Source organism: Mandrillus leucophaeus, unplaced genomic scaffold, assembly GCF_000951045.1.
Source record: "Mandrillus leucophaeus isolate KB7577 unplaced genomic scaffold, Mleu.le_1.0 Scaffold646, whole genome shotgun sequence".
Lineage (NCBI taxonomy): Eukaryota > Metazoa > Chordata > Mammalia > Primates > Cercopithecidae > Mandrillus > Mandrillus leucophaeus.
Window position 1 is genome coordinate 851,559 of NW_012106986.1, and position 22,176 is coordinate 873,734.

The following is a 22,176-nucleotide window of genomic DNA, read 5'->3' on the forward strand; positions in this document are numbered from 1 at the left end:
AAATAAAGATAAAGAGCATCCAAACATAAAGAGAAAGTCAAACTATTTCTGTTTGCAGACAACATCATTTTATATTTAGAAAACCCCATAATCTTAGCACAAAAGCTCCTCAAGCTGATAAACAACTTCAGCTAAGTTGCAGGATATAAAATCAATGTACTTAAATCACTAGCATTCCTATACACTAACAACAGCCAAACCAAGAGTCAAATTAGAAAGGCAATTCCATTCACGACTGCCATAAAAAGAGTAAAATACCTAGGAATATAGCTAACCAGAGAAGTGAAAGATCTCTATAATGAGAATTACAAAACACTGCTCAAGAAATCAGAGAAGACACAAACAAATGGAAAAACATCTCAGCTCATGGATAGGAAAATCAATATCATTAAAATGACTATACTGCCCAAAGCAATTTACAGATTCAATGCTATTCCTATCAAACTATCAATGACATTCTTCACAGAACTTGAAAAACCTATTTTAAAATTCATATGGAACCAAAAAAGAGCCCAAATAGCCAAGGCAATCCTAGGCAAAAAGAACAAAGCTGGAGGCATCATGTTACCTGATTTCAAACTATACTACAAGGATACAGTAAGCAAAACAGCATGGTATTAGCACAAAAACAGGCACGTAGACCAATGAACAGAATAGAGAGCCTAGAAATAAGACTGCAAATCTGTGATCATCTGATCTTCTACAAAGATGACAAAAACAAGCAATGGGAAAAGACTCCCTACTCAAAAAATGGTGCTTGGATAACTGGCTAGCCATATGCAGAAGACTGAAGCTGGACCCCTTCCTTATACCATATACAAAAATCAACTCAATATGGATTAAAGATGTTAAATGTAAAATCCAAAACTATAAAAACCCTGGAAGACAACCTAGACAATACCATCCTGAACATAGGAAAGGGCAAAGATTTAATGACAAAGATACCAAAACCAATCACAAGAAAAGCAAAAATAGGCAAGTGGGATCTAATTAAACTTAAGAACTTCTGCACAGCAAAAAGAAGTACCAACAGAGTAAAGAATGGGAGAAGATATTTGTAAACTATGTGCCTGACAAAGGTCTAATATTCAGCATCTATAGAGAACTTAAACAAATTTACAAGCGAAAAACAACCCCATTAAAAAGCGGGCAAAGGACATGAACCGACACTTCTCAAAAGAAGATATACAGATGGCCAACAAGCATATGAAAGAAAGCTCCGTATCACTGATCATTAGAGGAATGCAAATCAAAACCGCAATAAGGTATCATCTCTTACCAGTCAGAATGGCTGTTATTAAAAAGTCAAAAAATAACAGATGTTGGTGAGGTTATGGAGAAAAGAGAACACTTAAACACTGTTGGTGGGAGTGTAAATTAGTTCAACCATTGTGGAAAGCAGTATGACAATTCCTCAAAGAGCTAAAAGCAGAACTACCATTCAACCCAGCAATCCCATCAACTGGGTATATACTCAAAGGAATAATAATCATTCTACCATAAAGACACATGCACACGAATGTTCACTGCAGCACTATTCACAATAGTAAAGACATGGAATCAACCTAAATGCCCATCAGTGACGGATCAGATAAAGAAAATGTGGTACATATACACCATGGAATACTATGCAGCCATAAAAAAGAATAAGATCATGTCTTTTTTGGGAGCATGGATGGAGCTGGAAGTTATTATCCTTAGCAAACTAACGCAGGAACAGAAAACCAAATACTGCATGTTCTCACTTACAAGTGGGCACTAAACGATAAGAACTTATGAACACAAATAAAGAAACAGACACTGGGGTCTACTTGAGGGGGTGAGGGTGGGAGGACAGGAGGAGGGAGAGGAGCAGAAAAGATAACTATTGGCTTCTAGGCTTAATACTTGGGTAATGAAACAATATGTACAACAACCCCCTGTGATATGTGTTTACCTATGTAACAAACCTTCACATGTACCTCCAAACCTAAAAGTTAAAAATAAACAAATGAGAAATATTTCAAATCAGCAACCTAACTTTACAACTAGAAAAAGCAACAAACTAAACCTAAAGCTAGCAGAATGAAGAAAATAATAAAGATCAGAGCAGAGAGCAACAAAATAGAGAACAGAAAAACAGAAAATAAAAAAAATCAATGAAATCAAATGTTGGTTCTTTGACAAGATAAAAAAAGTTGACAAACCTTCAGCTAGATCAGCAGTTCCCAACGTTGTTAGCACTAAGACTGGTTTTGTGGAAGACAATTTTTCCACAGACCAGGGCAGACGGGATGGTTTCGGGATCAAACAGTTTCACCTCGGATCACCTGGCATTAGATTCTCATAAGGTGTGTGCAACCTAGATCCCTCGCACAACAGGATTTACGCTCCTATGAGAATTTAATGCTGCTGCTGATCTGACAGGAGGCGGAGCTCAGGTGGTAACACTCACTAGCCTGCCCCTCACCTCCTGCTGTGTAGCCCGGTTCCTAACAGGCCACAGACTGGTACTGGTCCCAAGCCTGGGCTTGGAACCCCAGAGCTAGATGGACGAAGACAAAAAGAGAGAAGGTTCAAATTACTGAAATCAGAAATGAAAGCAGGGACATTACTATTAATTCTATAGAAACAAAAAGGGTTATGAAAGAGTATTATGAACAAACTGGATAACCCAGATGAAATAAACTCCTCAAAACACAAAACCTACAAAGACTACATCACAAAGAAATTTAAAAATCTGAATAAATCTTTGTATTATTAAGGAGACTGAATCAGTAATCAAAAATCTCCTGACAAAGAAAAGTCCAGGACCTGAGGGCTTCACTGTTGAATTCTACCAAACATTTAAAGAAGAATTAATACTAGCCCTTCTTAAATGTTTCTGAAATACGGAAGAGGAGGGAACACTTCCTAACTCATTCTATGAGGCCAGCTTACCCTGATACAAAGCCAGACAAAGATACTATAAAGAAAAGGAAACTACTGACCAATATCCCTCATGAACACTGATGCAAAAAACCTGAATAAAATACTAGCAAACCAAATTCAGCAGCATATTAAAAGGATTATACATTATGACCAAATGGGATTTATTCCTAAATGCAAGGATGGCTCAACATACAAAAACTGATCAATGTAATATACCACATTAACAGAATGAAGGAACAATCCTCACATATAATCATTTCCATGCTTACAGAAAAAGCATTTTATAAAATTCAGCATTCTTTCCTGATAAAAAACACTCAATAAGCTAGGAATCAAAGAAACTACTCCAAAATAATAGAAGTGATATATGAAAAACCCACAGTAAACATCATACTTTCTTCTGAGATCAGAAACAAGGTAACAGCACCCGCTTTTGCCTTTTCTTTTCAACATAGTATGGAAAGTTCTAGCCAGAGCAACCAGGCAAGAAAAAGAAAAAAAAAAGCATCTAAAATGGAAAGGAAGGAGCAAAATTATCTCTGTTCACAGATAATACAATCTTATATTTAGAAAACTCTAGACTCCACACACAAAAATTAGAATAAATGAATTCGGCAAAGTAGGACACAAAATCAATACCCAAAAATCATTTGCATTTCTATACATTAACAATGAACAATCTACAAGGGAACTTACAAAAATAATTCCATTTCACGAGCATCAACCAGAAAAAAATATGGTCACGTGTTGCTTAACAACCGGAATACGTTTTGAGAAATGTGTTAGGTGATTTCTTCACTGTGTGAACTTCACAGAGTATATTAACACAAACGCTGTAACCTACTATATACCTAGGCTATAAATTAGAACTAACAAATGAATTCAGCAAAGCAGTAGGACACAAAAATCAACACTCTAAAATAATTTGCATTTCTATACATTAACAATGAACACTCTAAACAGGAACTTAAAGATAGCCTATTGCTCCTAGGCTACAAACCTGTACAGCATATTAATGTACTGAATACTGCAGGCAACTGTAACGCGGTAAGTATTTGTGTATCTAAACATAGAAAAGGTACAGTAAAAATATAAAAGATAAAAAATACTACACTTGTATAGGGCATTTACCATGAATGGAACCTGCAGGACTGGAAGTTGCTCTGGGTGAAATCAGTGAGTGGTGAGTGAAAGTGAAGGCCTAGGACATTCCTGTAAGACTTATAAACACTATACACTTAGGCTATACTACATTTACAAAAAGATTTTTCTTTCTTCAGTGATAAATTACTCTTAACTTACTATAACACTTTTACTTTACAAACAAATTTTTAAAAATCTTTTGACTCTTGTGTAGTAACACTCTGCTTAAAACACAAACGCACTGTACAACTGTACAAAAATATTTTCTTTCTTTACATCCTTTTTTCTTTTTTTTTTGAGAAAAGGTCTTGGTCTGTTGCCCAGACTGGAGTGCAGTGGTGCACTCACTGTACCTCCTGGTCCTCAAGTGATCCTTCTACCTCAGCCTCTCAAGTAACTGGGACTGAAGGTATGTGCTGGCGCCCTGGCTACATTAAAAAAAAAATTTTTTTGTAGAGATGGGTCTCCCTATGTTGGCCAGGCTGGTCTCAATTTCCTGACCTCAAGAGATCCTTTCACCTTGGCTTCCTGAAGTACTGGGATTACAGGCATGAGCCACTTCACATTCTTATTTTAGGAGCCATTTTCTATCAAAGATTTTAAAAATTTTAAAACTTTTTTGTTAAAACCTAAGACACAAACACACACATTAGTCTAGTCCTACACAGGGTCAAGATCAACTTCACTGTCTTCAACCTCCACATCTTGTCCCACTGAAAGATCTTCAGGGGTAATAACATGCATGGGGCTGTCATTTCCTATGACAACAATGCCTTCTTGTGGAATACCTCCTGAAGGACCCAAATGAGGCTGTTTTACAATTAACTTTTTTTTTTTTTTAAAAATAAGTATGAGTACACTGTAAAATAGTGATGAAAAGTATAGTAAATACTAAAACCAGGCTGTGCATGGTGGCGCATGCCTTGCAATCTCAGCATTTTGCAAGGCTAAAGCAGACGGATTGCCTGAGCCCAGGAGTTTTAGACTAGCCTGGACAGTATCACAAAACCCCAACTTACAAAAAAAATTTAGCTGGGCATGGTAGTGCATACCTGTTGTCCCAGCTACTCAGGAGGCTAAGGTAGGAGAATAGCTTCAGCCCAGGAGGGTGAGGCTGCAGTGAACCAAGATCATGCCACTGCACTCCAGCCTAGGCAACAGAGTAAGACCCTGTCTCAAAAATAAATAAATAAACCAGTAACGCAGTTGTTTGTTATGGCTATCAAGTATTATGTATTGCACATAATTGTATGTGCTATATTTTTATACAGTTGGCAGTGCAGTAGGTTTGTTTACACCAGCAATATCACAAATGTGTAATGCATTGCACTATGATGGTATGACAGCAATGATATCACTAGGTAATACGAATTTTTTAGCTCTATTTCATCTTATGGGACCACTGTCATAAATGGAGTCGGACATTGAAATGTTATGAGCTGCATGACTGTACATTGGAATTAACCGAGGCGAAAGACTTGTACAATGAAGACTAGAAAAGACTGCTGAAAGAAATAAAAGAAGATATACATAAACAGAAGCACACCCCATTTTCATGGATTAGAACACTTAATAATGTTAAGATATCAATATTATCCAAAGACATCTACAGATTCAGTGCAATCTCTACCAAAATCCCAATGACACTTTTTACAGAAATAGAAAAATTATCCTAAAATTCATAAGGAATCCTAAGTGACAGCAAATAGCCACAACAGTCTTGAAAAAGAACAAAGCTAGAGGACTCATACTTCTTCCTGATTTCAATATTTACTACAGAGCTACAGTAATCAAAACAGCATTTTAATGGCATAAAGACCGACACATAGAACAACAGAATGTAATATACAGCCTCAGAGGCACAGACAACAACAACAAAAATAGGCAAATTAAAGTTAATGAAAATTAAAAATTTTTGTGTCTCAAAAAACTGTATCAACAGAGTAAAATGGCGACCCACAGAATGGAAGAAAATATTTGCAAATCATATATCTGACAAGGTATTAATATCCAGAATATACAGAGAATTCCTGCAACAACAACAAAAATAAACAACCTGATTCAAACATGGGCAAAGGAGTAGAAAAGACATTTTTCCAAAGACGGTAATCAAATGGTCAATAAGCACATGAAAAGACGCTCAACATTACTAATCACTAGGGATATGCAAATCAAAACTACAATGAGGGCCAGGTGCAATGGCTCAGCCTGTAATCCCAGCATTTTGGGAGGCCGAGGCGGGTGGATCATCTGAGGTCAGGAGTTCGAGACCAGCCTGACCAACATGAACAAACCCCGTCTCTACCACAATACAAAAATTAGCCAGACATGGTGGTGCACACCTGTAATCCCAGCGACTCAGAACCTGGGAGGCGGAGGTTGCAGTGAGCCGAGATCATGCCATTGCACTCCAGCCTGGGTGACAAGAGCGAAACTCCGTCTCAAAAAAAAAAAAAAAAACAAAACCTACAATAAGATATCACCACACATCCATTCAGATGGATACTATAAAACAACAACAACAATGAAATAAATAGTATTGGTGAGGATATGGGGAAACTGAAACCCTTCTGCACTGGTGGTGGGAACGTAAAATGGTACAGCTGTTATGGAAAACAGTACAGTGTCTTAAAAAAATTAAAAACAGAACTACCATATGATCCAGCAATTCTACTTCTGGGTATTTACCCATCAGAACTGAAAACAGGGTGTTGAAGAGGTATGTGTACACCAATGTTCACAGCAACATTATTCATAACAGCTAAAACTTGGAAGCAACACAAGTGTCCATCAGTGGATGAACGGATAAGCAAAATGTGGCATATACACACAATGGAATATTATTCAGCCTTACAAAGGAAGAAAATTCTGACATATGCTACAACATGAATCAACCTTGAGCATACCACGCTAAATGAAATAAGCCAGTCACAAAATGACAAGTAATGTATGACTCCACTTATACAGAGTACTTAAGAGTAGACAAAAATCAGAGAGACAGACAAGAGAATGGCAGTTGCCAAGGGCTGGAGTGAGGGTGGAATGGGGGAGTTATTATTTAATGGGTATAGAGTTTCAGTTTTACAGCCTGAAAAGAATTAACTAAGATGGATGGTTGTGATGGATGTGTAACAGTATGAATGTATTTAAAATCACTAAACTGTATATATAAAATGCTTAAGATAATAAATTTTATGTGTATTTTAACACAGCAAAACAAAATTGGAAAAAAGACATTACTGGGACAACTGGCAAATTCTAATGGGGTTTAAGGATTAGGTGGTTATTAATATACCAATGATAATTTCATGATTTAAAAAAATTTTTAAAAATTCTGTGGTCTAGGGGGAAGAAAAGTAAAAAAATTTTTTTTTTTGGTAATTATTAGTTTTTTAGAGACAGAATCTCACTTGTTGTCCAGGCTTTAGTATAGGACTCTTCACAGGCATCATCATAGTGTACTGTAGCCTTGAACTCCAAGCCTCAAAGGATCCTCCTGGCTCAGCCTCCTGAGTAGCTGGGACTACTGGCGCTAGCTAATTTCTTGATTTTGATGAGTATTTTGTTGTTATGCAGGAGAATGTCTTTGTAGAAAATAAATCCTAAAGCGTTTAGGGTGACACAGCATCAGGTTGGTAATTTACTTTCAAATATTTCAGGAAGAAAAAGTTCTCCCAATTTTTAAGTTCTTGATCATTTTAAGATGAAAAAAATACATATTTATAGTACAATCGAGGCAAGAAAAGTCAGTTGACATTTAGTCTGACAGTTTGTGACCTATGTGCATAAATGATTTTTAAATAATTAGTGCTACTGAAGCTAAGTCTCAATTTACCAGGCTGATGCTACTACATAGTGTTCAGTGGATACTTTTATGCCATGTCCAATTTATTCACCAATGTTACACTGCTATCATAACTAAACCTCAGCAAGACAGTCAACTATTTGTGACAGATTAAAACACATCAAAGCCTATAAATGGGGCAATTTTCTATATCCTTATGCAATTTGGACTTAGTTTGGTAAATTGTCATAATTTTGGCTTTTTGATATTTGTGATATATTAAACAGAAGGTAATAAAAACACTCCTCAACTTTGCTAGTAATCAAAGAACTACAAATGAAGCTATTTCTCATTAATAAAAATTGTTTAAATTTAAAAAGATTTCTAATATTTAATTCCTCAATATCTAATAATCAAGGAAATACACATTCCATCACAATCATAAAAATTTTTAAACATTCTGTGTTGGTGAGAAAATCAGCACTACTTAAACTAGCCAAGTATTTTGAGATGTAAATAGGAAATAAGTCTAAAACTTTAAATTCACCTATCCTTTAAGTGAGCAATTCCATGTCCAGAAATTTCTTAAAAGCAAATTATCTTGATTGTTCTTTTTTTTTTTTTTTTTGAGACAGGGTCTCACTCTGTCGCCCAGGTTGGAGTGCAGTGGTGCAATCTCAGCTCACTGAGACCTCCGCCTCACGGGGGGTTCAAGCGATTCTCCTGCCTCAGCTCCCGAGTAGCTGGGATGACAGACGCGTGCCACTACACCCAGCTAATTTTCATATTTTTAGTAAAGAAGTTTTCACCATGTCGGTCAGGCTGGTCTCGAACTTCTGGCCTCAAGTGATCCAGCCACCTCGGCCTCCCAAAGTGTTGGGATTACAGGCATAAGCCACTGCGCCCGGCCGTTGATTGTTCTTAAGATTCTTGACACACACAAAAAGAATTACTTATTTATGGGCATAAAGGTTTATGCAGAAATATGTTCATTGACAGCAACATTATAGGAATAAAGAAAAACCTGAATATAGAATCATGGGATAGTGTTGACAGAAAGACTTTCAAGTTTACCTGTGTATAGTTATGTATTACTATATAGTCCTAGAATCTTTAAAAAAGTATTAATGAATTAAGTAATTAAGAAAAGATATGTTTCCTTATTATAAAAAATAACTAGGACAGGCACAGAGGCTCACACCTATAATCCCAGCACTTTGAGAGGTTGAGCTGGGAGGATCATTTATGGCCAGGAGTTCAAGACCAGTCTAGGCAATATAAGGAGGTCCCATCTCTATAGAAAATTTATTTGAAAAGGTAAAATTAGCTGAGTATGGTGGTCTGTAGTCCCAGCTACTCAGGAGGCTGAGGTGGGAGGATCGCTTGAGCCTAGGAGGAAAAGGTTGCAGTGAGCTATATTTCAGCGACTACACTCCAGACTGGGCAACAGAGTGACACCTAGTCTCTTAAACAAAACACTAAAACATTTGTAGTGTTTTGTACTATAGTATCAATTTTTATATAACTTACCTGCATCTTACTGCACACTGGGATTAGGACAGGTGGTATAATCATCATCATCCTCTTTTGGAGGTGATAACTGAGACTTAGGAAAGTTAACCATCTTGACAGGCTATGCAGCTTAGTGTTAGAGCTTAGAACTAAGCCCATTTCACCCAAATCCAAATCCTAATGGTAACTTTCCTTATATTTCGTCCTTGAAATGTATTTTACTAATAAAAAAGTTGATGATTTCATGCTTAAAGGGCTACTATAAAGAATGGGTATTTCTTCAAAGGTTTTGTCATCGTGGTATAAAAATTAATGATCAAATAAATTGTGTCTGGAGATAAAGTAAATGTATAAGCTACAATTGGTTTTAGTTATTTCTGGGTGGTAACTAAGGTTTTCTTGACTTTGATCATGATCTCAAGATGACTACCCTGTTTCTCATTCAGGGGTAGAAAATTACCAAAGCACTAGAGATGAGTTCCTAGAAGACGGGAGAAAACATTCTTATTCTAAAAATTGTTGCTTTTTGGGAGTTATAATAAAAGAGCATATGCATTTCTTCTACTTCATCGATTACCAGGTTCTCCAAAACAGACAGTAGCAGTGTGACCCAGAACATACCGTCAGGAAACTGGTCAGCATCATCATCAAACATGGCTTCCTTGAGGGCAGACTTGTTGAAGGGACTGATGCTATCTGAATAGTTATATGGATTATAGTCTCGAGAGCGTGGAGAGGAGTGAGTAGGCACTGAATGAAGCAATGAAGCTTTATTATCAAGAGCTGTTTGGCTTGAGTCAGTGGCATCACCTCCTGCTCTTGGGTCAGACATCCCAGGACCACCACACATCTATCAATGGCAAGTAGAAGGCACAGCAAATTAACTCATTTGCAGGTATCTATTTAACATTCTACAAAGATATTTCTCTACTGCTTAAAAGACAATTTTAAAAAGATAACAATAACCAGCTAAAAAATTTAAGTAATGGCAATCAATATTATGAGTTACAATTTATATTCCAGATGTCAAAGCTTAAACATATAAACTACAGCTGTGAAGGCAAATAAGAACCGTAAAAGAATGGTGCCTCTAATGATTATTACAGTTCCTTTGCCAATGAATTGACCAGACAATATGTACAGTGTGATTACCAGCAGCTTCTCCATGTCAGTTAAAGATACGAAAGAACTTTCATAAGCAACACAGCACTACAAGCTGCCAGATTCCATTATTAAGGTAACGGTATATCATACAATAGTATGTCAACAAAGCATAGTAAAATCAAATTTTAAAAGGCTTGCTTTAAGGAGGGGGAAAAAAAAAAGAAAGGCTTAAAAGGCCTGCATAACTTTTGGAAGGATGCCAAAAGAATTTGGGTACGTTAATGTACTTACCAAAATATGAATATGAATATTGATACAAATACTGGTATCAAAATAATTACTACCACGAGTATCAGCATCACCACCATCCACTGGGCAACTATGTGCCAAGCCATTTGCTAGGCGCTTTACAAATATTCTTAAAATATTTGCTACGCATCTATTATTAAACGCCTGGCATTGTTCACAGCATTGGGAATACATCAGTGAGCAAAAGAGAGAATGATGTCTACCCCAATGGAGTTTATATTTTAGTGGAGGGACAGACGAAAAAAAAAAAAAAAAAACTTCAATGAATGAATAAAGTATATGACATGTCAGAAGAAGGAATCATGAATGCTGAGGTGGGAGGACAGTTCACAGATTAAATAGGATGAGTAGGGTTCACTGAGAATCCATTTGAGTAAACACTTGAAGGAAGTAAGGGAATTAGCCAAGGGGCTCTCTGGAGGTAGAGTGTTTCAGGTAGAGAAAACAGCCAATACACAGATCCTGAGGCAGGAACATGCATAGTAAGTTCAAGGAACAGCAAGGAGGCCAGTGTGGCAGAAGCAGAGTGAACAAGGAAGAAACTAGCAGGAGATGAGGCCAGAAAGGTAACAGAAAAAAAGTGTATTGTGTAGACTTTGGTTTTTACTCTGAGACAGAGACCTCCTACAGAGTTGAGTGAGAGTGGGAATGTACTGTCGGAGGTCAAGGGCATAATCAAGGAGGACAAATTTTAATAATCCAGGTGAGAGAAATGATGAAGACGATGGCTCAAACCAGAAAGGCAGTGGTGAGAATAGGCTGAATTCTGGATACATTCTGCAGTGGAGTCAGCACATTTCCTGACAGATTTGGTATAGAGGATGAGAAAAACAGAGGACTCAACAAACTCTTGTCCATGGGTTTTGACTAGGCAACTAGGGTTGCCATTAACTAAGATAGGAAAGAGCAGCTTTAGGGGAGAAGACCAGGAGTTCAAACAGGCAGCTGAATGTGAATGTGGAACTCAGGAAAGAGGTCTAAGCTGAATAGAGTCATAGTATTTATTATACTCACAACAACTTTTAAGGTAAGCAGTGACATCCCTATTTTCTTAATGAAGACTTTGAAGCTTAGAGGTATCACCTGATTAGCTAACAACTGACAGGAACTGGGATTTGAACTCATTCTGCCAAAATTCACAATTTGAGTGCCCTACCCTGTACCATGCTGTGTCTGGAAAAAAAACAAAACAAAACTGAGTCTCAGTGAAGCAGTGATTCTTACTGATCTGCGATTGCTACCATATGCAGCTTTGAAGAGTAGGGAACCCCAAATATCAGTGATAAGCTGGTTTTGGCAGCCAGTTTACTAGGCTGACCACAATTTAGCTCTGCTAGATAGGCACAGTGAGAAAAACAACTGCAGGACAGATGGCAGGAAGGCAGAGGAAGAAGTCCTTTGGAGATTTTCTGTAACTTTGCAAACATTGAGAAACAATGAATTCCATAGGAACTGGTGGGATGGCTCATTTTGTGAAAAGTCTAAGCTGTCAGAGACAAGTCTAAGAAGGAGCAAAGTAAAAAACTATTCTGTGTATAATGGCAGAAGCAATAAACAATATTCAAATATGTCAATAATATTAAATATATAAGAATGTTGTAGATTATAACATTCTTGCTTCAATGTAATGATGTTTTGTGTTTTTAAAAATACTTGAGAGTCAGTTACTTGCACACCAGAGAAATAAAACATTTGGCACATTATTAAAAAAACAAAACATATTCTTAACTGTAGCCACACAAACTGATGATGCAAATTACTATCACTACACCTAACAGGGAAAAAAAAATTCTAAACTCCTTATGTGTTCTTACAAGACTCAAAGTGATCTGGCCCATGTTCTACTCCTTTTCTCTCACAATGGTCCACCTACACTGGCTTTCTTCCTAGTCCTCAACTATACAAAGCTTGTTCACATCTAAATGTCTTTGGATTTGCTGATTATTTCATGGAATTCTCCTCTAGATTTTATGTGGCTTTATTTAGGTTTCAATGCAAATGCTACCTTTGGAGAGAGGCCTTCTTGGACCACAAAATCTAAAACAGACTCACTTTCCTCTAAAGCACATTCTATCCTAAAACTCTATAATATTCATCTCTATATGACAATCTAAAAGGAATTTGAAGGCAGTGATTTTGTCGTATAAATCTAATGCTTCAAACAGTGCCTGGTATGTGGCAGATACTCAGTAAATACTTGCAGAGTGACTGACCCATAGAAAAGCATATTCAAAAATGACAGAAAGCAAAATGTAATTAAAATAATGCTTAATGAACAATGAAATAGTCTGCAAAGTAAGGATATTAAAATACTTACTGAATCGCCATCGTCTTTTTTAGAATCCCTTTTCAATGGCTCATTCATATCTTCTTGGCTACGGAAGCTGAAATTCTGGATTGCTTCAGTGACACCTCTAAGAGAGCTATAAATATCTTCAGAGTTCATATTTTCTGTGTCATAATCAAATGCACTATGAAAAAGACGACACTAATTTTTACTTAGGTGTAGTTATAAAATACAAACACATCTGAGGAGATTATATAAGGATATCTACAAAGACAAGATTAGAGAATGTATATCCTCAGAGCATCATTAGCAAAATAAAAAATAGCAGCTATATATAAAGTACATGTCTCTTTGTCCTTCCACCAAGGACACCTTACAGTTACTCTACAATGCACAGTCCTTAATAACTGGTTTGTCTTTCTACCTTGAAAAATGTTCTGATTAACCAGAGGTCAGTAAACTATGATGGCTTGCAAGTTAAGAACGTTTTTCACATTTTTAAATGGTTGAAAAAAACCAAAAAAATTCATGAAAATTAGATAAAATTTAAATGTCAGTATTCATAAATAAATTTTTTTTCTTTTTTTTTGGAGACAAAATCTTGCTCTTGTCCCCCAGGCTGGAATGCGATGGCACGATCTCGGCTCACTGCAATCTCCGTCTCCCGGGTTCAAGTGATTCTCCTGCCTCAGCCTCCTGAGTAGGTGGGATTGCAGGCGCCAGCCACCAAGCCCGGCTAATTTTTGCATTTTTAGTAAAGACGGGGTTTCACCATGTTGGGCAGGCTGGTCTTGAACTCCTGACCTCAGGTGATCCGCCCACCTCGGCCTCCCAAAGTGCTGGGATTACAGACGTGAGCCACTGCGCCCGGCCCATAAATAAAATTTTATTAAACATAGTCATGACTATTTATTTAGGTATTGTCTATGGCTGTTTTCTATTTCTATTGCTGATGGCTGTTCTCATACAACGGCAGAGTTGAGAACACACTCAAAGACCATGACTCAAATAGCCTAAAATATTTACCACTTGACCCTTTACAGAAAGTTTACCAATCTCTGTGATTAACTCCCAATAATGGTACTGCTTGAAGAAGAGATAAATGTATTTTAACATAAATTTGTAAGAAGGTAGAGGATTTTTAATACCGAACATAATTTTTTTTTTGAGATGGAGTTTCACTCTTGTTGCCCAGGCTGAAGTGCAATGGCGCAACCTTGGCTCACTGTAACCTCTGCCTCTCGGGCTCAAGCGAATCTCCAGCCTCAGCCTCCCTCAGCCTCCCGAGTAGCTGGGATTACAGGCTCCTGCCATCACGTACGGCTAATTTTTTTGTAATTTCAGTAGAGACGGGGTTTCACCATATTGACCAGGCTGGTCTCGAACTCTGAACCTCAGGTGATCTGCCCACCTCGGCCTCCCAAAGTGTTGGGATTACAGGCGTGAGCCACTGTGCCAATTTTCTTTTTTTTTTTAAGGGGCAGGGTCTTGCTGCTGCCCAGACTGGAGTGCAGTGGTGCGAACATAGCTTACTGCAGCCTTGAACTCCTAGGCTTAAGTAATCCTCCTGCCTCAGTCTACCAAGTTGCTAGGACTACAAACACACACCACCATGCCTGGCTGATTTTTACGAGTTTTTCTGTAGAGATGGGGTCTCAATATGTTGCCCAGGTTTGTCCCAAACTCCTGGCCTCAAGTGATCCTCCTGCCTTGGACTCCCAAACAGATAGGATTGCAAGTGTGAGCCATATCATGTTATAGACATGAACTTTATAATCAAACGCTGAAATTCAACTGAAGCTGTAATTTAGCTACCAAATTCATCATATATGTAGAACACAGAAAAAACAGGGTAGGAAATGTTTGCAATATATTTTTCTCAGATGTTGATGTATTATCCAATACTTTTAATGAATAACTTGATGAAGCACACTATAATATATGGCTAATGACCATGAAGCTATTAACTATAAATACCAACTCTTTTTTTTTTTTTTTTTTTGAGATGGAGTCTTGCTCTGTGACTTAGGCTGGAGTGCGGTGGCACAACATCGGCTCACTGCAACCTCCGCCTCCTGGGTTCAAGTGATTTTCCTGCCTCACCCTCCTGAGTAGCTGTAACTACCGGCATGCACCACCACGCTTGGCTAATTTTTGTACTATTAGTAGAGATGGGGTTTTGCCATGTTAGTCAGACTGGTCTCGAACTCCTGACCTCAAGTGATCCTCCCGCCTTAGCCTCCCAAAGTGCTGGGATTACAGGTGTGAATGAATTATTGTGGAAGATAGTGTGGCAATTCCTCAAAGACCTATAGACAGAAATATCATTTAAGCCAGCAATCCCACTACTGGGTATATACCCAAAGGAATATAAATCATTCTGTTATAAAGACACATGCACATGTATGTGCACTGTAGCGTTATTCACAATAGCAAAGACATGGAATCAACCTAAATGCCCATCAGTGATAGACTGGATAAAGAAAATGTGGTACGTATACACCATGGAATACACCACAGCCAGCCCCAACTCCTTCTTAAAAAAACTTCTTAAGTTCAGGGGTATGTGTTCAGGATGCGCAGATTTGTTATATAGGTAAACATGTGTCATGGGGTTTGTTGTACATATTATTTTATCACCCAGGTATTAAGCCTAGTGTCCATTAATTATTTTTCCTGATCCTCTCCCTCCTCCTACCCTCTGCCCTCTGGTAGGCCCCAGTGTGTGTTGCTCCCCTCTATGTGTTCATGTGTCTTCATCATTTAGCTCCTACTTGTGAGAACAGGCAGTTTTTTTTTTTTTTTTGTCGTTGTTCTTGCGTTAGTCTGCTAAGGATAATGATCTCCAGCTCCATCCATGTCTCCGCAAAGGACATGATCTTATTTTGTTTTTATGGCCACACAGTATTCCATGGTGTATACGTACCACATTTTCTTTATCCAGTCTATCACTGATGGGCATTTAGGTTGATTCCATGTCTTTGCTATTGTGAATAGCGCTACAGTGCACATACATGTGCATGTGTCTTTATAACAGAATGATTTATATTCCTTTCGGTATATACCCAGTAGTGGGATTGCTGGCTTAAATGATATTTCTGTCTATAGGTCTTTGAGGAACTGCCACACTATTTTCCACAATAGTTCAACTAATTTACACTCCCAAAAGTGTAAAAGTGTTCCTTTTTCTCCACAACCTTGCCGGCATCTGTTATTTTTTGAATTTTTAATAATAACCATTCTGACTGGTGTGAGATGGTATCTCACTGTGGGCTTGATTTGCATTTCTCTAATGATCAGTGATGTCGAACTTCTATGCAAACAATTTTTCAAAAGGCTAGGAAAAGGAAATAAAATTTTAGTCTACTAAGCAGTCAAGAACGTCATTTGAAATACAGCTCATGCTTGAATTGCACAAGTGTGTGAAAATTGTACACGTCTTTTATTTTGTATTAAGGACCAATCTGAGTCATATTTTTTCCTCAGAGGTATATATCACTATTTATTTTATATATATTTATATATATAATATATAATGAATATGACATTTGTTATCTATATCATTATATATACAATGAATTACATAGATATTATATATGTAATGAATTATAATATCTAATTCAATACATATATAATGAAAAAATTAAGCTTACAGACAAAACATAAAAATAACAAATAGGGAAGGGTTAAATATATAATAAATATAAAAATAGTGTTAAATATATAAAATATAATAAATATATAATATACGAATATAAATCAGTTATAATCATTCTGAATATGAAATAAATCATTCTGAATATGAAAAGCATAATATGACCTAATATATGTCATAAATATATAAATATGACATATATGTAATTCATTATATATGTAATTTATTTTATATAAACATGTAATTCATGATATATGTGATTTATTATATATGTAATTCATTATATATTACACATATATAATATGCCATATATTCATTATATATTCAGCCCTCCCCTATTTGTTATTTATGTTTTGTTTGCAAGCTTAATTTTTTAAACTCATCATTATAACTGACCTCATCACCACTTATACTGAGTGGTATAATGTAATCGAAAGACACAATTTGCAATTTACTGGATTTATACAGCATCTCTGAGAAATATAACTATGCCATTTAACGTAATAAACAGTAATTTATTTCAAAAAGCTGTCGGTAGGTTTTCTTCCCACTTATTAAAAAATTCCATATCCTATACATTATCATTTAAGTAGTTGGCTTTCAAATAAACTTTGAATTTTTTTAATGTGCTAAGTTTCTACTTTTCTAAGACCTTTTAAGTCAAGTGGGAATTGACTTGAATTATATCAATGCTTGCTTTCTTAAGAATGGAATTTACAGCCAGGGGTGGTACCTCACACCTGTAATCCCAGCACTTTGGGAGGCCGAGGCGGGCAGAACACCTAAGGTCAGGAGTTCGAGACCAGCCCGGACAACATGGTGAAACCCTGTCTCTAGCAAAAATACACCAATCAGTCGGGTGTAGGGTGCGCCTGTAATCCCAGCTACTTGGAAGACTGAGGCAGGAGAATTGCTTGAACCTGGGAGGTGGAGGTTGCAGTGAGCTGAGATCATATCACCGTACTCCAGCCTGGGGGACAGAGCAAGACTCTGCCTCAAAAAAAAAAAAAAAAAAAAAGGGAATTTACAAATACAAACCATCATGAAAAATCATCCTTTTATTACCTTGGAGATAAAGTATTCTGTGATGTATTGGTAGGAGAAGTAAGAGGACTGGACCAGTTAGCTGGTGATCGTGGTGTTGGTCTTGTCAAAGGACTCCCCATGGAACTCTGATGAAGGGAGTCAAAGAAATATTAACATATTACAGGTAAGTTCACTTAACACAAACATGAGGTTGAACCATATTAAAGGGCCATATTTACAGGTTAATATTTTAAATATTCATGTACTTATGTCTGGTTTCCAGGGGGAAAATTTCTCCCTATTTAGTAATATAACTCTTTAGTCTTTTTCTGTTCTCACCTGCTTCCTGTTCTCAAATATTATCAACATCCTTTCCCTCAAGGATTGAATATAATTTTAAAGTAGCTTCCTGTTCTGAGCTAATTTCCTTCTTCTAACCATTACTAATGCTCAAATTTTATCCCTCCTTGACTTTGCTTTACACCAAGCGAGTTAAATCTGGTCATACTAATACATTTATTCTTAAGATATGATAAAATAATCCCTACTCCCTTTAAAAAGATGACTGACTCTGGTTCACAAGAAATTGTTTTAGGATTACTTTTAACCCTCCTCAGACTTTAAGCCTGCCATCAGTGTATCTCTTTTATTTGCTATCAAATGTCTTTCTTTTTAATGCTTTAGTTCAATTCTTTAGGCATATAATGTAAATTATTACATACGAGTAAAATATATATGTATACACATAAATATACATATTTCAATGTTTCATTTACTCAGAACTTACTTCTTCAAAACAAATTCCTGCACATCCAAGTATAAATGGACTGACAAACCTGCGATCATTTAATGTGACCACACTTCTTAAAGCACTACCTCCTTCGAATCTTATTTGCTAACCCTGGAATAAGTCATCCCTGTTAGTCCTCAAACAAGAATTGGTTCATCTAAAGAGCATGTCCTGATTCTAATGGCTTCCAGCTGGTGCTCTCATCTATGTTTTGCTCACATTTTGCTCTTCTTGTTCATACCTGGCCACTGTTTACCACCATCCTAATGTACACAAATTATAATATTATATAAACAGGACAGGCATAGGGATTCTTTCAAGACAATATTTAATTCTGCTCAGGAGATGCTGCCAAATAAAGATGCAAAAATTATACATTAAGGATCAAGTTTACCTCGTATAAAAGAAAGCAATTATTGTTAAATCAATCATCACATTATATAACAGCCAAGAAAATAAGTAAGAATTACCTGGGTTCCATTGCCAGTGTTTCGAAGGTGATTATGAAGAAGCTTCGTAGCACCATCCTGAAAAGTTTTTGGTAAAGCTCCTAATAACATTGTAAACTCTGGGGTATTGAGTTCAAATAATGAAATCAGTACTGACTGTGCTGCCTAAAAAACAAAGGCATACAGTAGATGAATATATTTTTGTTACTCAAACGAGACCATTTTCTTCCCTTACATTGCTGTTCAATAGCATGAAGCTTGACCACCTTTCCCAAAAAGGAAAAGGAAGATATTCTTATTTGCTTTCAAACTGTTTTGCTGGAAGGAAAAAAAAAAATTAACCTACCAGTTTTTTTGAAGGTAAGAAGGGAATATGAAAAGCGTAACAAATATTACCTAATAGACAACGGAAAAGTTAACCATGACGGTTTCCAGGGTTACTCTGTTACATACTACTACAGTATTTTAGTTTTTCCAATAAACGATTACAAGGAGAAATAATATCTAATCTTCTCACAAGCAGTTAACATAACAACTCTACAATTTGAAGCTAAAGTATGTTCTGTGGAAATGGGAACAAAATACAGCTTACTCATATCAGTTAAGAAAAGTTATACAATTCTTTTCTGCTTCTGAAGTAATCAACTGCATTACTAAAAGCCAAACTTTGAAATTCAAATTATATACTTAATTAAGGAGAAACTCAAATCATTTATGATCACATGACTTGTATCCAAATCTGCACACTTCATTTTGGACCTTTCTGAACCCACTCTATGAAAAATACACCTGAATATAGAACACTAAGGGGAATGGTTAAATTGTTATATTGGAACGATGGAATACTATACAACACAATCTTGGAAGATGATATAGCTCTCAATGTAGAAATTGAGAAAGGTCTATTATATACTGTTGAAGAAAAACTATAAGACTGCTCTAACAGGCCAGGTGCAATGGCTCACACCTGTAATCCCAGCACTTTGGGAGGCAAAGGCAGGTGGATCACTTGAGGTCAGGAGTTTGAGACCAGTCTGGCTAACATGATGAAACCTCATCTCTATTAAGAATACAAAAATTAGCTGGGTGTGGTGGTGTGTGCTTGTAATCCCAGCTACTTGGGAGGCTGAGGCCAGAGGATCTCCTGAACCTGGGAAGTGGAAGTTGCAGTGAGCAGAGATCATGCCACTGCACTCCAGCCTGGGAGACAGACTGAGACTTAATCTCAAAAGGGAAGGGAAAAAAAAAAAAAAAAGGAGTGCTATAATATGAGCACATTTTGTTAAAAACAAAAAAGTATAAGTTGTGTGGGTATATACTCTGGGTATCTAACATGTTAATAGTGCTTAAATAAAGCTATTAGTATTTGCAGTTTGAAAACAAAAGTTACGATCTCATACTTTTTTTGGAACCACCACATTGAATGGACCACAAGTAAACTTGAGCAAATGAACTAGTAAGTGTTAATATATACTTTATTCCATCTAGTTTACTTTGGTTTGGAGATTCAGCTTTATTTCCCCTGTAGGGACAGACATCCCAATTGCTCCCAAACCCTTTACCAATGAGTATATCCTTTCCTCATGACTTGAAGTGACACTTGTATAATGAACTAATCTCCTATATAAACCTAAGTGTCTCTGGACCTTCCTTCATGTTCCATTGATCTATTTCTCTATTTCTGTACTAACACCACATGACATAAAATACATAGCGTTAGTGTATTTTGATCGTATCGTTCCTTTCTTGTGGTTTAAATTTCCTAATGTCATATTTGTTTTACTAGATATATTTCATATTTCTTTTTTGTAGAAATACAAATTTCTATTTGTAGTCTTTCTATCAAAGTAATACATATATACAGATTTTTAAAAACCAGTTTTAGAAAAGGTTTTATAAATCTCAATTCCATTGTTCAGCTCTCCAGAGTTCCCTTTTGTAATGCTTGCTTTTACAAATAGTTAGGATTCATAGGTTTATAAAATTATTTCTTCATTGATCAGCTTGAGACATTTTCTAGTGATTTCCTACAACAGATGAGGACTTAGGTTCCTTTCAGTATCAGCTCCACCTTTTCTTCTTTCTTCTCCCTTATACTAGTCCATTTTTGTCACATCAGACAGCATAATCTTTAAAAACATAAATCATATTACTCCGTGACTTAAAAATGTGCCAATAATTTCTATAGTCACATCAGTATTCTTGTTCTTGGAATATCACAAAATTGAAATTTTGATGAAATCCAACTTATCTGTTTTTCCATTTGTTGCCTAAGCTTCTGATACCATATCGAAGGATCCACTGACAAATCCGAGTTCATGAAGATTTATTCCTGTTTTAAGTGTTTTATTTTCCTGTGTCTATTGAGATGATTATGTGGTTTTTGTATTTTTACTACTGATATGGTATATTACATTAATAGATTTTTGGATGTTAATCTAACCTTACATTCCTGGGATAAACCCCTCTTGGTCATTGATATGGTTTGGCTCTGTGTCCCCACCCAAATCTCATCTTGAATTATACTCCCATAATTCCCACGTGTTGGAGGGACCCCGTGGGAGACAACTGAATCATGGGGGTGGTTTCCGCCACACTGTTCTTGTGGTAGTGAATAAGTCTCACGAATCTGATGATTTGATAAGGGGAAACCCATTTCACTTGGCTCATTCTCTCTCTCTTTGCCTGCTGACATCCACGTAAGACATTATTTGCTCCTCCTTGGCTTCTGCCATGATTGTGAGGCTTCCCGAGTCCCACGAAACTAAGTACAATTAAACGTTTCTTTTGTAAATTGCCCAGTCTCAAATATGTCTTTATCAGCAGCATGAAAACGTACTAACAGAGTCATGGTATATAATTCTTTTATATATGTTGCTAAATTTGGCTTGCCAGCATTTTGTTGAAGATTAAGGCATTCATATTCATAAAGAGATGCTGGTCTGTAGTGTTTTTTTGATGTGTGATGTCTCTGTCTAGTTTTGGTATCAGAATAAAACTGGTCTCACAGAATACACTGGGAAGTATTCCTTCCTCTTCTGCTTGTTTGGAAGAATGTGTGAAGAATTGCTATTAATTGTTTGGTGGAATTTACCACCAATGAAGCCATCTGAGCCTGGGCTTTTCTTCCTGCAGTTTTATTTTATGTTTTTTTTTTTTTTTTGAGATGGGGTGCTGCTCTGTCACCCAGGCTGGAGTGCAGTGGTG

At 36.6% G+C, this 22,176-nt stretch overlaps 1 protein-coding gene across 1 annotated transcript in view; it reads right to left on the bottom strand.

Moving 5' to 3' along the window:
- Positions 1 to 22,176, bottom strand: part of CLASP2 (cytoplasmic linker associated protein 2) — an 89,713-nt gene that overhangs the window by 32,341 nt on the left and 35,196 nt on the right. The window contains exons 11-14 of the mRNA XM_012001019.1: positions 18,991 to 19,134; positions 17,770 to 17,876; positions 13,080 to 13,233; positions 9,971 to 10,199 (exon numbers count right to left, since the gene is read on the bottom strand). Coding sequence (XP_011856409.1) covers positions 9,971 to 10,199; positions 13,080 to 13,233; positions 17,770 to 17,876; positions 18,991 to 19,134 — 634 coding nt within the window. The remainder of the gene's footprint in view (positions 1 to 9,970; positions 10,200 to 13,079; positions 13,234 to 17,769; positions 17,877 to 18,990; positions 19,135 to 22,176) is intronic.